Consider the following 18,159-nt stretch of genomic DNA (forward strand, 5'->3'; position numbering starts at 1 on the left):
GTCCATATTTTTGTTCCCCACTTTTAACATAACAGACAAAAGTGGGGAATATTTTCATTTTCTACATTTTAATAACAAAAAAAAAAAAAAAACACATGCGCACATAAACATAAGTATACACCCTGGGATGTGCGGGCGCACAGGTTCACAAGGCATATATATAATTTTATTCGTAAAGAGTTAAACTTTCACACTCTTGTTGGCTAATTTTTGTGTAACAGTGGGGACTCGAACAAATCCATGCAGACCTCCCGTATGACTAACCGCATGTTCGGGGCGATTGCACAGTTTGGTGCATATCTCAAGGGAGTCCTATCCTAAATCTCGGGGACACTTTAATCTCATCACAGTTCCTTTTGCGATGATGTATACTCATAAGTAGCTGGTGTGGTGTGCCCGACTGTGGGTTAATATCCCTCCACAGTTACGTCATTTTTACGCCGTGGTGAAAAGTTAACAGGTTCACAAAACAAATTCGTTTCCGTGATTCATCTATTGGTTTGAATTTATACTGTGTGGGTTTTTCCTTCTTAATCAAAAGGATACACGTTGCCATGATCTTACCGCGTCAATGCTGCTGGAGTTCGTCCCCCTTGGCCGAGTGCTTGGTGATGGTCCAAAATTGCTTCTTCGGCTCGCCTTTACATGGATGGTTGATTATTCTTCCCCGCACAGTCAATGGACACGCCACGTGATGTGTTGCTCATTTCTTACTTTTTTTCTTTCGTTTTTTTTTTTTTTCTTTAAAATTATCATTTTTTTTGTTAATTTTTTTTGAGTGTCTTGCACCATTCACACATCTTTCCATACTATTCATCATGCGGATGCTGCTAAAACTGGAATACCTGTAGCTGGAGCAGTTCTTACCGTTACTCATATCCTTTAGGTGCTTGGCCCTGTCGCGTTTGTTTTTGTAATTGGTTAGGGACAGGTTAAAATTGCTGCACATGCTATCGTACCTCCTTAAACTTTCTAATGTGTTGCTTCTTTTTTGTATTTTTTTTTTTTTTTTGCTTTTGCTTTCAGTGTCTGGAATTGCCTGCGTGTTGTGGCTACTCGGGCTGTTTTGCTCCTGAAGCATGATGAGCAGTTGGCTGCTCAGTTGGTTACTCAGATTGCTTGCATCCTCGAAGTTGTTCAGAGTGGTTATGTCGCTCGTTACCAAATTGTTTCCATCAAAGAGGGTTTTATTATTTTCAATTTTGAGGCAAAAATTGTCACTATTATTATCCACACTGCCGATTTCATTCAGGACAAGGGGATTCTTATCATTGCATACTGTAGGGTCCGTTTCGTTGACACTTGAATTGTCACGAAGTCGTTTGTGTTCCACGCCGATGGGGTTGTTGTTATCGTGTTTGTCATGTAGCGGGGCATCCTCACAATTTTCACCATTCGTGGTGTTCTCCTTTGCACCCGTTTGGACACCTCTATCATCAACGTGCTCCACGTTACACCTTCCCCCATCATCACCGCCACGACTCTTCATCTCCTCCTCACAAGGATCTATGGGGAGCCCATTTTTGGCCAACCCTAATATGTGCAACTCGTTCTTCTCTGCACCGTCCGTCTGATCCATGTGACACATCGAATTGGCAAAACTGGAGACGTCTCTCATCGGATTCATACGAAGGTCGTCTAAACTAGTGTTGAGTAAATATAAGTCTTTAGATAAAAAAGTGGGCTTATTATAATAACTCAAAAGAGGGTCATTTGTAATTTCATTAAAACTGCGATTCAGTTGGTTCATATTTTCTTTTTGCATGGGATCAAAATTTTGCACATTAGTTGATAAATTTTCATTGACCTGAATTTTATTAATATCATTTAGTACATCCAACACCATGTCATTAAATAACATATGCGAATTGGGTACAATGTTCTTTTGTTCCATGCTGTTCATATTTCTTAAAAAGAAATTATTTACACATTTGCTGTTTTCAAAATCTTTCATTTCGAGCAAAAAGGTATTTTTTTCTTTTATTTTTTTGTCCTTGTTGTGTGGCGTCAAATTAAAATTTTCCTCTTCATCACTGTCTGATATGCATATGACTTCATGTTGGCCTGCAGAGATGTTGCGAAGGAGGGGGGGGGGGGAAATAGCGTAACATAGGTATTGCAGTGTAGCTGTAAAAAAAGTTACATATAACAAAATACGCATTTACGTTTAAGAGGCATGATAAAAGAGGTCTCAGGAAAGGACGTACATGTAGATACATATTCACTCTTAGGCAACACGCAGCAACGCGGCCTGATATACATTCGTTCACATGTACTATTATTGTGCAAAAGGAATGGAAAAAAATTCATACACGTAAAAGTGGGGCGAAGAACGGCGGGTAAAGCTTTCGGACTGCTTCATTTTCTCCTGGCGTCTTTTTTTTTTTTTTTTTTAAGCGTGCAGAATGGGGTGAAATTTTGTATTTCTAACGGGCGAAATATTTACAATTGCTTGGGTTTATTATTATTCTTTTTTTGTTGGATGCCACTGTCGCGTTGGAACATTCACTTGTGCATTCGTTTGGTCTTTTTCTCTCTGCCATTCGTCAACGCTTTCCACATCACGCCCGTGTGAGTATGCACTTTCCCCTGCGCTTTTTCCTGGTTCCCCTCTATTTGTTCATTTTCTCCACGTTACAGCACGCAGCCACGTGTGTAGGTATGCACATATGCGTGAGGGTGTACATGTATGCAGGTCAAAGTACACTGTACCACATTACATGTACATGTATACGTATGCGCATGGGCTGACTCACACATATGGAGCCACGCCTTCGCCCCAATGCAGGTACACATGCAAACGATATCTTCCTCATTTTTCATGAAAATCTCATAAAACATTTTTGTCTCTTTATTGATAATGCTCTAATAAACTTTAAAACTCTAAAAAGAAATTACATTTAAAAAGAGATGCATTTTGCGGTCAATATGGAGGGGGGAAAAAAAAAAAAAAAAAGAATAAGCATTGCAAATTGTAATAAAAGTTTTTTCGTCATAAATGCCTTATGCATACGTGCGTTTAATTAATCTGTCGTTGCAAAACTAGTACGTAAACTAATGCATACTCTACCGATATGGACTATATTTTATTTTATTTTTTTGGTTTTTTTAAGGGGTAATACCTTGTACAAAATTGCGATTCTTTTGCGGGTTAACATTTTGCGGAGCAATGCTGGCGTCCTCATCTTCACTATCTGAATCGAGTATGATGACTTCGTTTTCGTTGAATGTGTTGTTATCGTTAGCCGGTTCATATTTTTTAATGTTCTCTGCATAAAAAGGGGGATGGGGGTGGAAACGGAGACGCACGTGAAAACTGTTATGCACGTGTGCAGGATTCAAACATTTTTCCATTGATAAATTTCCCCACGCCGAGTTGGCCACGATGAATTTGTCCACGCCGCGTTAATGGAAGACGTGGTAAACAAATGGATGCATTTTTCACTTACCCATGCTGGTCTCCGTCTTAATCTCCACTCTGCTTTTCTGCAGAGTTGCCGTGTCTACGTCGTCAATCTGCTTGACGACCTTTCCCTTGGCGTTGCTTTGATTAAAAATGATTTCTCCACTTTTGCTTAACTCGACCTCCTTAATATCTCTTGGCACCTGTGTCAATATGTACGTAATAAACATATCCACAATTAAATCTTTCGGCCGCAGGAATAAAGAACAGATAGGACACTTCCACCTATTATTAAAAGCTTTGGTTTTTTTTGTCACATCAATGAAGGACTTCAAATCAAAGCATTGAATGTGAGAACATTTGATTCCTCTACAAGGTATCTCAATTCTGTCTAAGGCGAAAGGACAGTTGAGACTAATTCTTCTATTAATTTCCATGCACATGACTTCATCATCATCATGCTTGGTAGACAAAATGGTGATTATTCTTTCTTTGGAGTCTTTAAAATTTAATTCACTTTTGGATATGACCTGTTGGATCAGGCTTTGTTCCGTTTCTATTTTACATAATAAAAAAGCTACAACAAATAATTTCGGGGTTTCATAATTCGTCATACTGATGTCAATATTGTTATGTCCTGTCTTTAATGTGTGTGTAATTTTTAAAGGGCTATCTCTCCTTTTGTGTTCCCATGTGGGTTCAAAAACCTTTTCTATGACATTTCCATTCACTTTTAAAACGAATGTTTTAGGCCATTCTTGTTTTATTGAAATATTTGTACTTAAATTTTTTTTATCCAAATGGATGCAGAAAATGATAACTTCTTTATTTTCATTTTTCCAGGTCTTTATATCAGACGCATTAATTACAAATTTTTCTGTGTTAACTGTAAGGCTTTTAAGCCAGAGTACTTTTTTCATTGGGTAGAAGGGGTCCATATCCTTCAATCGACATACTACACACAGGATTTTGTAACTCGCCGTGTCTTTATTGGTGCCTGGGTTCTGCACATAGCAACTTAGGTGCTGTAGCCTGTTGCACTCTATGCATTTTACTATCCCGTTTTTGCTGCTTATGTTTTTGGACATGCCTCCGCACACGCAAGAGGAGAAGTCGCTGTCCTCTTGGTATATTTTGAGCGCTACCAGGGGGGGAATAAAATAAAAAAAAAATGTAAAAGGGATACCACCGATGTGAATGCATCGTATATACAGCGCGCATGCTTACCGCCAACAGTTCGCGCAAAAAAATCGGAAAAACACACGAGCACATCATTGCGCAAACGCTCGTATCGAGCTACAGGAATGTGCACCAAAAGCGACGTCCCCTAGCAATATGAGGAGAGACTTACCCGTTCCCTTGCGCACTAGGGGGGAGGTGCCGCTCTTCTTTTCTGCGAGAAATCCATTGTTCGCAAAATTGAGGTTGTCATTATTATTACAAAGAAAAGTGCTATTTGCGCTGTTACTATTGCCGAGGAAAAAATTGTTACTACTGCTTAGGTACTTATTACTACTGCTATTATTACTATGCGTACTGCTGTGTGCACCGTTTTGCGCATTATATATATTACTGTTGCTTAAAGCGTTGTTTATTCTCTTCCCATTAATTAGGTCAAATATGGATGGCTTGATTGCTAAGATGAACTCATAAATTTGTTCCTCCCTCTCCACGTCCGTGATGTATTCTAAAATTCGTTCGACGATCGCGACTTTCTTTCCATGTTGTGGAAGCATGAATTTTCTGCATAGCTTATTGAGGTCATTTACTCTTAGTTTATTTAAGCTGCGAAGGGGGGGGAATTATAACCATGTGGGTGGAGGGGCTGCTTTGCTGTTTCGTCATAGTGCGTTATTGCACGGCGTTATGGTGCTGCGTTATGCAAGATGTTCTTACCAATCAGCCATGTTCGTCTTGTAAACATTGTAAGACATGGTTCCGCTGGGTTTTGTTTCGAAGGGAGTTTCCTAGACCAGCACACGACGCCCATGTGAATATACACATATACATGTGCGTATATATGTACTCTTCCTACTACCCCCCTCTGAGGCCCTTATATATGTATGCATATGTCCATATATGGGCGCACACGTGCAGAGCGATATCAACCGTGGCTACCTTTCTTACACACAAAAAAAAAAATTAATTAAAGAAAGTAAAAATAATCAAAGATGCGGATGTAGAGGTATGACATATGTAGAAAGGGGGGGGAGGAGGGGGAAGGAGGTCTACACACATGCACACTCAGGTGTTCGGTTTATCCTTGTGCAAAGGACACTATGGTGTGTATAAGTACTGCTATAAACGTGATAGTAAAAATGCAGGTACTCTATATACACATGTGAAGGAAACATTTTTCTTTCTTTTCTCATATGTAAAGACGCTATTTAAAAAGAATATTTTTTGATTAAAAAAAAATATAATAAAATAACAATCGTAAAAATAGGGCAAAAAAAAAAAAAAAAAAAAATACATACATGAATACATACAATAATTCGTAGGAATATGCATGTTATAAAAAAAAAAAAAAGACAAAATTTTTATTTTTAAAAGTTTCAAAAGCAAAGTGAATGGAAACAATATAAAACATCTCATTAGTGAGATAAAATTGGGATAACTGTTAATAACTTAAAAAGGACTACTAATTTTTATTTTCACGTGGGAAAATGGGTTTAAAAAGAGGGGGAAAACTGGCAGTGGCAGAAAGGGAAGAAGAAGAAGAAAAAAAAAAAAAACAAAGAGTACAAGAGGAAGTATAAAGATACTTATTCATTTGCTTACAAATATGTTCTTAGGAACATATTCATATGTACACCCTTGTGTTAATATAATTTACACGTGTACCTCCGTGCGAACATAATAGTATGTACACGCTCGTATGTACATACTGGTATGTGCACATTGTTGTGTACTGCTCAGCGTTTTATGTACACATTGCGCATAATACCCTTTGCTTAAGTTTCCACGTGGGGAATTTAAAACTCTCACGCCAGGGGACACAAACAAATACGAAAGGTACTTTCGGTAAAGCATGTAAAAAAATGGGGACAATGAAAAAGAAAAGGAAAAACAGTTCACACTGCTGAAATGCCAGAAGAACATGGACGAGAGGCATCATCAGCAATGCTAGCAAAAAATTCTCGGGGAAATAAAAAAAATGCACATGAATATACGTTGGAAATGTACGTATATGTAAATGTGCGTATATATAAGAGCGCATTTGTAATACAAGTGTGAGCGTTTGTATAATCTATTGAACTCGCGCTTGTACTTGTACAGTGCGCGTATTTATACAAGTACGCGTTATTTTCATCATGTACAAAAATATGACCGGCCTTGTTTTTTTACTGGCCTCCTTTTGCTAGCCTCGTCCCTTTGTTCTTTCATTCTCAATAAATATACGTATATTATACAAGTTCGCTTTTAGAATAACTCTTTAAACAAAAAAAAAAAAAATAAGAGCATAACAATCAGGAGATATTATTGAACATATGCAAATATGTTTTAAAACAACATTTTTGCCTATTAATAAATATGTACATAAATTTGCGTTCAAGTTGAAATTTTTTTTTTTTTCTTTTGTTTTTTTTATTTGGGGGGGGCTGTGATGCTGGTAGCTGCCTTGCTCCTATTTTCTAAACCATTCGAGATTTGCGAATCGTTTCAAAAAAAATTGGCGTTTTTAAAAAAACCTAGCTAACACAAAAATGCTGAATTAAGTGAAAAAAAAAAAAAAAAAAAATTGTTAGATTGTACACGATGTGGTTGCATATGTAGCGATTTGGCTTATAACTTTATAAGTGTTAATTTTTGAAAAATCCCCACCATTTTTTACTCATTTTAATTAAAAGAAAAAAAAAAAAAAAGAAGTTCAAAATATAGCATTTTTTTTTTTTTTTTTATTATTATTTCAACCGTACAACCTACTTTATTCTTCCATGCATAGTGTACACTTATATGTGGCTGCTGCTGTTTAATACAATGTAACGAATAATATAGCTCCCTCCAATATGAAAGAAAGAAGCGCAACAAAATTAAACGCTTTTCACAGGGATAAACAAACACGTTTAAATGTGCCAATGCGCACACCTGTGCTGCGGCCTGAGGTTGGGGGATAAGCTGGACTACATACACCGCGGGTATTTAATACAGTGGCAGAAATTTTTTCTTTTGTGAAAAAATAACACAAGCATTAAAGAACACAGAGTGCAGCAAAAATATGAGGCCAAGTAAAATTTGGGTTTCACGAAAAATGACGAATTCTCTTTGAGAATTTTTATTATCATTTTCGTATAATTCTGTACACTTTGTCTAATTATCGCTTTTTTTTTTTTTTTTTTTTTTTTCAAACTGGGGGAAAGCTTCCTTTCACCGTATGTGCATATCCATTCTTGCGCATTACCAAAACGTTACTGTTGTACGATTGTATGACCGCGCATATCTTTGTTTTTTTTTTTTTTCTCTTTCTGCCACATTGGCATAACGGCGTTGCTGGTTCCCCCACATTTGCCTTTACGCGCATATGTGAAGGGGGAAGGTACACAGTGGACTACACATTTTTTTTTTTTCGTATTTGACAAAATCGCGCGTTATTTCTGTTTTTTTTGCATAACTCCGGGGAATATATATATATATATGTGTTCCCTTTTAAAAAGAAATGTACAATTGTGCATATGTGTGAGAGGGTTACGCATTGTCACTGCAAGTGCGCCAGATATGTTGAGTTAAAAAGTGGAGATATCACAACCTTGCACTAATACGCGATAGGCCCTATTGTAAAGCAGTTATATAAACGCTTCTGTCATATTAATATGTAGCATCACGCTGGCCGCTCCATGTTGTATCTCCATGTGGAGCTCATAATGTACATGTGGTCACTTGGTTACAACGCTGCGGGCTCTCTTGTATACACCTGCGTGTACGACAACCCCGCACGTATGTCTTTGCAAAAGCTCCGGACGAAAAAAAAAAAAAAAAAAAAAAGTGGTCATTATTTGTGGTTAAAGGGAAGAGGGACTTACTCAAACGAAGGGTACCATGGTAGAGTTGCATTCAAAAAAACAAAATTGCCTACCTGTACATATGAGTTTTTTTTTTTAACTATTTAAGTTGCACATTATATGACCGTTTTGAAGTATTGCCTTTACGTTAAGGCCGATAAGTAATTGCAAAGTGTGTAATGGTCACGCAAAATGAGAAGTGCTTACCAAATGGATAAATTTTGTTCATGTTTAAAATACGTAAAAGGAAAGCGTAAAAAAAAAAAAAAAAAAGTGTATTCTTTAAGCATTAAGGGGAATTTTTTTTTACACAGGGGAATTTACGTTTAATGGATAATTTGGAGTGAAAAAGGCGTGAAATTGTAGGCCTTTGAAGGAATACTATATGTGTTCTTACGGACTTATGTAGGCACAACTGCGGTGTGTAAGATTATTTTTGTGAGTATCATTTGGTCGTTCGTCCGTTTGTTCACACTTACCATTTGGCCTGATGTTTGATGGTTACTACTGGTTAGAAGTGCCATGCAGCTGGTGTAATTTCTGTCCGCGTTAACCAGGCTTGCCGCTCTTCAACGGTTCAATGCGAATTGCGTTTTCGCGCAAGTTCGTTAAATTTACGGTATGGTATGTATGGAGGCAGTGTTTTTGTAAGAGTAACAGGTACTTGCACATGGGAGATATAAAAAAGGGGGGTAATAAAAAGAAAATTCTTTCTTTGTTTTTTTTTCTTTTAAATGTGTCAATATGCACATTATAGAGCGTACGCAGAGGGGCTTTACACATTTACGTGCCAGCATATGGTTAACATCGTTGAAGAGTTCATGAAGAGTTTCTTATGTCATACGATATACTGATCACATGAACACACGTTTGCGGGTCAAGAATTGCTTCCACCTCTGCGAGCGTTCGATCGCATGTCTATGCATTCCGCTACTTGTTGCCTGTTGACCACACGTGTGAGTGAAAAGTATTACAACGCGTACGTCCAAATGTGTATGGTCCGTGCGCTTGTTTTATGAAAGCACATGTTTTTTTAAAAGTTTGCGCGCAATCGGGCTTGTGCTTCCATTGGTTCACCGTTACATATGTTCACTTGCACATGCAGGCACACCATTACGCGCCGTCCCGAGCTCAGGGCATGTGCTTCCCTCCAAAGCGCACACCTTTGCTTCCACTTCGTTCATCGGAGGTACGCAAGGAGACCGTTACTCCACGCATGTGAAGAAGCGAAATGCAGAAATTGAAAAACATATTGATCCCACAATTGAGAACATGTGACATGTACATGCAATAAAAAAAAAAAAAATGACACAAAAGTGTACCAAACGGAAGAGAATTTGTGGGCAGCACGAAATTGGAAAAAATTACGCGAACTGCAACCAAACGAAGTGAACAAAGTGCGCCTTGTGAAAAAAGAACGATTTGACCAACCTGATTAAGTAACTAACCTGATGAAGTAACCAACCTGATGCAGTAACCAACACGAACAGTTGACCAGTTTTACCAAACTGAGTGAATCGAGAGAACACAATTTACCGCGTGACGCGCAGAACACAAAGGCAAAATTGGTGTACGGCAAGAGTTGGAAAAAGGGAACCCCCGGTCGACGCTTAAAAATTCGAGAAAAAAATCGCTTCAGCCCAGGTAAATTTATATGCTAGCTTATTGAACATATAAATATATATAATCAGTACATATGCGTATGCCCCCCTGCCGCATGTATGCTTCTGGAACAAGAAAATACTCAAACGAATAGGAGAAGCGCGTACGTGTATGTCGTCATGGCCGCTTGAGACCCCCCGGTTAGCTATTTAAGCGGGAAAAAAAAAAAAAAAAAAAAAAAATAGTGGCATGACTGGGCACGTGTAGGATAGGGATCCCTTTTACGTAGGTTTGTTCGCACCTTGGTTTGAAGGCCGCCTGTTCCTTCTTTGCACGGCGGCCGAGGACTGGATACATAAAATATTACATCGATCACTTTTATGTAGAAGAAACTCCAGGTGAATATAAAAACAAATAAACAAATTTGTTTACGCGAACAATTTTGTTTAACATAAAAATAAAATTTCCTCCTCCCCCTACCTGTAAAAAGGAAAAAAAAAAAAAACAAAATAATTGTTTTTTTTTTTTTTCTTTTTTTTTATAAAAACCCACCGTTCTTTAATAAATGAAATTAATGAGAGTTTTGGGGTATTTAAATATCATCACAAATTGTTTTAATGGCTTATTATGCAAAGCGGAAAAAAGAAAATATAATGTGTTTACGAACAGCTTCATTTATTCTATAAGCACGACGAACTTGTATTCATTTACGGCCATGATGAATAAGTCCCCGGAGTGGGCACAGGAAAAGTGCCCGGAACATAAGAGTTACAACATTATTGAGAAGAGGTTTAGTGACAAGTTCAAAATGACATACACGGTGTATGAGCATAAGAAGGCGAAAACGCAGGTGATAGCATTGGGTTCCAACGACCCATTGGATGTAGAACAGACTTTTGCCTTTTACGTGAAAACGTTGACACATTCAGGGAAGGGAATTCCGCACATTTTGGAGCACACCGTTTTGTCTGGCTCGAAAAACTTCAATTATAAGGATTCTATGGGTCTGCTGGAAAAAGGGACATTAAATACGCACCTGAATGCATATACGTTTAACGACCGAACTGTGTACATGGCTGGGTCGATGAACAATCGAGACTTTTTCAACATCATGGCTGTTTACATGGATAGTGTGTTCCAACCGAATGTACTGGAAAATAAATTTATTTTTCAAACGGAAGGATGGACCTACGAAGTAGAGAAGCTGAAGGATGAAGAGAAAAATGCAGATGTTCCAAAAATAAAGGATTACAAAGTTTCGTACAATGGTATTGTTTATAGTGAAATGAAAGGATCCTTTAGCAGCCCACTACAACATTTATACTACGTTATAATGAAAAATATATTTCCAGATAATGTGCACTCGAATATCAGTGGTGGAGACCCCAAAGAGATCCCTACCTTGACCTACGAAGAGTTTAAAGAGTTCTATTACAAGAATTATAACCCCAAAAAGATTAAGGTCATATTTTTCAGCAAGAATGATCCCACCGAGTTGTTAAATTTTGTTGACGATTATTTGAATCAGTTAGATTTTAGCAAGTACCGAGATGATGCTGTGGAGAATGTAAATTATCAGGAGTATAAAAAAGGGCCCTTTTACGTGAAGAAAAAATTTGCTGACCATTCTGAAGAAAAAGAAAATTTGGTTTCCATTTCTTGGTTGTTAAATCCGAAGAAAAATGATCTGTTGGATGTAGATCTGAGTTTGGAATCCCCTCAAGATTATTTCGCCCTGCTGATCATAAACAACCTCCTTACTCATACAACGGAAAGTGTTTTGTATAAAGCTTTAATCGATTGTGGCTTGGGGAACACGGTCATAGATACAGGCCTGGACGACAGCCTCGTGCAGTTCATTTTCAGTATCGGTCTTAAAGGAATAAAAGAAAAAAATGAAAAGAACATACCTCTGGACAAAATACATTACGAGGTGGAGAACGTCGTTTTGAAAGCATTACAAAAAGTGGTAGATGAAGGGTTCAACAAATCTGCAGTTGAGGCTTCCATAAATAATATCGAATTTGTGTTGAAGGAGGCAAACCTGAAAACTTCCAAAAGTATAGATTACATTTTTGAGATGGCGTCTAGGTTAAATTATAATAGGGACCCACTTCTCATTTTCGAATTTGAAAAACACTTGAATGTGGTTAAGGACAAAATAAAAAATGAGCCAAAATATTTGGAAAAATTTGTCGAGAAGCATTTCATAAATAATTACCATAGGACGGTCATTCTCATGGAAGGTGATGAAAATTATGGAAAGGAACAGGAAGATTTAGAAAAGGAGACTTTAAAAAAAAAAATTGAGAGCTTAACAGAAAAGGAAAGAGATGATATTATTCTCGATTTTGAAAATTTAACCAAGTACAAAAATACAGTAGAATCGCCTGAACATTTGGATAATTTCCCCATAATAAATATTTCAGATTTGAATAAGGAAACATTGGAAATTCCTGCGAATGCTTACTTTACTACCATCTCTGAGGATGATAATATGAGCAAGTATAACCAAATCAAATCAAGCCAAGATGTGCTTAAGAAAAATATGGACCAGTTGATTAACAAGTACGTTTTGAAAGGTTCCCAAGATAAGGCAATCACAAATGGAGCTACAAAACAGAACCATATTTCCCAAGAAGAAATACCAATGCTCATTTACGAAATGCCAACGAGTGGCATCCTGTACCTGCAGTTCATCTTTAGTCTGGACAATTTAACGCTGGAGGAGCTGAGTTACCTGAACTTATTCAAAATGCTCATCTTGGAAAATAAAACGAACAAGAGATCATCTGAAGAGTTTGTCATTTTGAGGGAAAAGAACATAGGAAATAGTATGGCGAACGTTGCGTTGTATTCCATTAGTGACCATCTCAAAGTTACTAGCAAGTATAATGCGCATGGATTGTTCAACTTTGAAATGCATGTGTTAAGTCATAAATGTAATGAATCGCTGGAGATAGCCTTGGAAGCAATAAAAGACTCTGACTTTTCTAACAAGAAAAAGATAGTAGAAATTTTGAAGAGGAAAATCAATGGAATGAAAACTGTATTTAGCTCTAAAGGGTATTCCTTGTTGTTAAAATATGTCAAGTCTCAAATGAATGCCAAGTACTATGCACATGATTTAGTCTTTGGGTATGGAAATTACCTCAAACTTCAAGAACAGTTAAAATTGGCTGAATCGGATTTTTCCAAATTTGAGCAAATTTTAAATAGGATAAGAAATAAAATATTCACAAAGAAGAACTTACTAATTAGCGTAACGTCAGACTCTGCTGCATTGGATGAACTTTTTGTCAAGTCGAAAGTGTCCTTTAAGAATTTACTTAAGTACTTTGAGGAGAATGACGCCAAGAATAGTCAAACGGAAAAAACCATCGGATGGAATGAAGAAATAAAACAAAGCAAAGTTATAGAAAAGGAACAAAAGAAAAAAGAATTCTTTGTCATCCCAACATTTGTAAATGCTGTTTCTATGGCTGGAATTTTATTTAATGAAAAGGAATTTTTAGACCCATGTTTCATCGTTATTGTAGCTGCCTTGAAAAATTCATACCTATGGGAAACAGTTAGAGGGCTAAATGGTGCCTACGGAGTTTTTGCCGATATTGAATATGACGGTTCGGTCGTATTCTTATCAGCTAGGGATCCCAATTTGGAGAAAACTCTTCAGACGTTTAGAGAATCTGCACAAGGACTAAGGAAAATGGCAGATACCATGACGAAAAATGATTTACGTAGGTACATTATTAACGCCATTGGTAATATTGATAAACCTAGAAGGGGAGTTGAACTCAGCAAACTGTCCCTTTTGAGAATTATTTCAAATGAGACAAAGCAGGATCGAATTGACTTTAGAAAAAGAATCATGGAAACAACGAAAGAAGACTTTTACAAATTTGCCGACTTGCTAGAGAAGAAAATTAACGAATTTGAAAAAAATATTGTCATTATTACGAGCAAGGAGAAGGCCAATGGCTACGCCACCAACGTCGATCAGGAGTTCAAGCAAATACACATCGAGTAAGTTGCTTTTGCGAAGCGGGCTGACCCGATTAGCCGGCCGGTCAGAAGAGCGGGGGTGGTGGCGGCAACAAATCGGTGGGGTATTTCCCCACGCGGCTATGCACATTTAACTCGTATTTACGTACATATCTTATCACCTGCGCTGCGCTGACTTAGGCACTGCCGCCTGCCTTCCTCCATTTCGACCCCCTTTTATTAGCGAAAAGGGGTGCGTCATGTTCCCTACATATTATGTTGTGTAAACTTTTAAAAAAACATGCATTCGATTAAGTCAAACATTCATTTCATAACTGGACACAAAAATGGAAACCATTTCAAAAGGGAATTTACTTTGGGAGGTCTCCAAATTCACGTGCCCCCCAACCACTTCGAAGTTAGGGTAGACAGGCTTAATGGCGTTTTAAAGGGAATTATTCTTAAGGGGAGTTGTGACTTGTTCCTTTTGGTCACACCGTGCTGTAACGGATGCGTATGTCCCTTCTACATATTCTCCACGTTTTATAAAGGCCACCTTGCGTATGCTTAAATTTTCGCGACACGCACGCACGGATTTAGGTGCGTTAATAAGAAAGGTCAGAGGGGGAATGAGATGGCGACGGGCCTCTGCTCTATTCAACCTCCCCCTCCTTTCCAGCGTTGCTACAGGGGTTACCCCCCCTTTGTAGGTGCTGTACAAAATCCGTGCTGCACAGCTTACTTGTGCATATTCCGGAACATACCCATTTCAGCAGCCTCGTAAGGCAGAATAAGTGTCCGCAGAACAACTTGCAATGCGAGCGTTGTGAAAAAGAATAAAGCGAGGGTGAGAGATGGCGGAGCAATTACAAATTAAAAGCGCCTCGAAATGACGTAAAGGGAACTTTTCTTGGGCATGGTCTGCGCGGAATTTCCAACGGATTTGGTTTGGGGTGGGTAGAAGAATATAAAGAATTATACGGCAGGTTCGTTTGGGAAGTTTTACAGAAGTCAAAAGAAATGTTGGTAGGCACATAAATAGCTTCGCAAATAACTCATCCGTAAAAGTAGCTACAACGCCGTAAAAAATTTCTAAAAAAGCCACATGAAAAACTTCACGAACTTTTCTTTTCAGAAGTCCTCATATAAATTATCAAGATTAAAAGTCATCAAAAAAAAAAAAAAAAAAAAAAAAAAAAAAAAAAAAAAAAAAAAAAAAAAGTGTGCAAAAAATGCAGTACGGGGTTACAATAGAACACACCTGGTTCCTTTGTTAAGGGGATGTTTGCTTTAATTAGATGGTGTGAGGGAGTGTACATCATGGGGAGTATGTGTAACCCTCGTTGTGTGTGCACAGATGAAGGGTGTATGTTTGTGTGCGAAGAGAGGGTGTATACGTGAACGACATGCACACCTATATTGTGTAGGTGCGGGTGAGTATTTCGCTGTGCTAAACGAATATATGCCAGACACTCGCGCGAAGGTGAACTCGTGGGCATTTTAATTCGCACCACTTTGGAGTGATTCATTTTAATTCAATGAGATTCTACATATGCGGACGTATACGTGGATACACAAATGCATGCGATGCATGCAAGGGCGCGCGCGTGCGTAAAATCGGCACGTTTAAAAATGGACATGCAGAAATTCTTCGTCGTTACAATTTAGTCCTTACAATTTAGTCCTTAAAAATTAGTCCTTAAAATATACGCCCATCAAATGTGTGCCCGGTATAGAGGCGGGCCCAACAAATGCTTAAATAAAAATCAGCTCCACAAACCCTCCTCTCTTTCATGCGACTTAAGCAGCTTAAGTCTTTCCCATGTTGAAATTCTTGTTGTACGTTCTCTGCATGTATGGCGCCTGGTCATTATTTTTGAAGAAGCTGTAGGGGAAGTGGCCAAACTGCGAATTCAAAAAGGTTTGGTGCATGTCGTTTTGTGGAACTCTGGTGCTGAATCTAGTGTTGGGTATCGGGGTCTGCATGTGATACATATCGCCGTTTCCAAAGTTGGGTGAGTCATTTCCATGGCATGTCATAGGTGGTGGAGGTGGAGGTGGTGACCCGTAGGACTGCACCTGGGGGAGGAGAAGAAACGGGGGGGTAACCATTTATTTACGTGTATAGAACAATTATGTATGTATAGAAGCACACGGGAGAGAGGACGCTTTTGTCCACATTACGCACGTGTGGGACATTTAGATACAAACGTCCCACGCGCCAAAAAAAAAAAAAAAAAAAAAAAACGGCACGCTTCTTTTTTCGTATGCATTTTTAAATTACATTGTTTCCCATTCGATCGATATTTAGGTACTGTGGGGCCAAATACCTGCAATGGTTGGAAAAAAAAAAAAAATATATATATGTATATAATATTTATTTCTTGTAAAATGGGGCATGAACTACACAGCTTACAATGTGTATGTTTGTTCGCCTCCTAACGATTCCTTTTTTTTTTTTATTTTTTTTTTTTTTTGCCGAAATGGTAACCCCATTTTTCTGCAACTAAATATACTTACTGTTCCTCCCCTTTTTTTATGGAGACTTTTAAATACTTGTTTCCCGCGTTGAATCCATTCATACCGGCCACGGCATTGATGGCACTTTGCTGATTCTCGAAATTAATGAAGCCGTATCCTCTGCTCTTTCCATTCGTTTCTCTTTTTATCGTTGCACCCAAGATATTTCCGTAGTGCGAAAAATGCTGCACAAAAGGGGTGGCGTCACAAATATAACAGTGAGGTGGTAGACAGTAAAAGGGAGTGAGTAATGCGGGGTGCACATTGTGTAGGAAAGCTACACATGAGCATTATTTTCGAGGGGGACACATTAGGAGACACATGAATAATTTGATATATGGGGTGAAAAGTATATTCATTTTATACACTAATATGTTTTTTTCCCCCCTTTTTTTTGTTAATTCTCAATTTAGGCATTCGCGCAAGTCTTACCCTTTTCAAATCCTTATCACTCCAGTCATTTGGTAAATAAAAAACGAAAATGGTGCACCCGGGTTTTACTTTCTTCTTGATGTTTTCGTTACAGCTAGACTTTAACAGCACCTAAAAAAAAAAAAAAAAAAGTGGGGCGGGAAGGTGAATGAAGATTGGTATGTTCATTTTTGTCGTTTTGCTTTGCCAGCTGTTCCTCTTTACAGGGCGTGATCTCCCCGAGTGGGGAAGAATCCTCACCTTGAGTCGTTTCCCGGTGTACACTTCCACCTTGTTCATATTTGATATGGCCATTGTGGCGCTGTGGGGGTCCGTGTAAACAACAAAACCGTATCCTTTACTCGTTTTGTCATTTTTCCTGGCGACCGTGGCGCTTTCCAAATTTCCGAAGATTTTAAATTTCTTCAAAGTGGGGGGGGGGGGGGAAAAAAAAAGGGAACGAATAAGTATCAAAGTAGTTATACGTGTGTACAATACCACATGGCCGTAAGCGCATGGAAGTTGGTGTTGCCCCAAAAGGCCATTCTCTACAATAACAATTCATCCCTCTTACATCGAATAAATCTTGGTCATTCCAATGGGGAGGCAGGTAAAAAACAAAGAGCGTCGTTTTTTTACTTTCACCATTTGGCTAAAAAGGAGCGGAAAGAAAAAAAAAGCACAATATAAATGAGTGTTTTTTTGGAGGAATTTATTTTCACGCTTTTGGGGGGAGATTATCTCCTCATCATATTCGCATAAGTATGTCCATTTTTTTGTTTTTCCCCCTTACCTGGTTTTTCTGTGAAGCTTCAATGTTCGTAGAATTCATGTCCATGCACTCTTCCACCACCTTTCTAGTAGTGACCTTCAGAACCTTTCCGTTCACTTCCTTCCCATTCATAACTTCCATAGCCTTTTGACACGACTCTCCATCGTGAAATTGGACGTAGGCATACACGTTTATATCCTTGTCTATTATAACATTGTTTATGGTTCCGAAAATCATAAAGTTCTGAAGGGGGGGGAGGAATATGGAAAAAAATGCATATGTACAAAATAATCCTGCATGTAAAGCGACACACATAACAGTGTGCCCCAATGAGTCCACAACTTTATGCAGGGTTTAGGGTTCACCCCATTTCCGCGTCTTACATTTTCTATGTCATTTTCATTCCATTCACTTGGAAAATTATACACAAATATGCTGTTCGGTTGGAAGTTTTTATTCCATTTCAT

At 38.2% G+C, this 18,159-nt stretch overlaps 3 protein-coding genes across 3 annotated transcripts; 1 reads left to right on the plus strand and 2 right to left on the minus strand.

The window, feature by feature from the left end:
* Positions 1-703: 703 nt before the first annotated feature.
* Positions 704-5,337, minus strand: AK88_03089 (uncharacterized protein; the record flags this gene model as incomplete). The annotated part of the gene is made up of 5 exons (XM_012480712.1): positions 704-2,064; positions 3,123-3,269; positions 3,450-4,544; positions 4,755-5,188; positions 5,300-5,337. The coding sequence occupies 5 exons, from the start codon at positions 5,335-5,337 to the stop codon at positions 704-706; spliced, it is 3,075 nt and encodes a 1,024-aa protein (XP_012336135.1).
* Positions 5,338-10,570: 5,233 nt separating this feature from the next.
* On the plus strand, positions 10,571-14,035 carry AK88_03090 (uncharacterized protein; the record flags this gene model as incomplete). Its single annotated transcript, XM_012480713.1, has 1 exon — positions 10,571-14,035. One exon carries the CDS (start codon positions 10,571-10,573, stop codon positions 14,033-14,035), a length of 3,465 nt encoding a protein of 1,154 aa, XP_012336136.1.
* A 1,763-nt stretch (positions 14,036-15,798) lies between these two features.
* Positions 15,799-18,159, minus strand: AK88_03091 (uncharacterized protein; the record flags this gene model as incomplete). The annotated part of the gene is made up of 8 exons (XM_012480714.1): positions 15,799-16,062; positions 16,274-16,319; positions 16,510-16,694; positions 16,942-17,052; positions 17,182-17,343; positions 17,495-17,572; positions 17,714-17,935; positions 18,076-18,159. The coding sequence occupies 8 exons, from the start codon at positions 18,157-18,159 to the stop codon at positions 15,799-15,801; spliced, it is 1,152 nt and encodes a 383-aa protein (XP_012336137.1).

Source organism: Plasmodium fragile (assembly GCF_000956335.1).
Source record: "Plasmodium fragile strain nilgiri unplaced genomic scaffold supercont1.33, whole genome shotgun sequence".
NCBI classification, from domain to species: domain Eukaryota; phylum Apicomplexa; class Aconoidasida; order Haemosporida; family Plasmodiidae; genus Plasmodium; species Plasmodium fragile.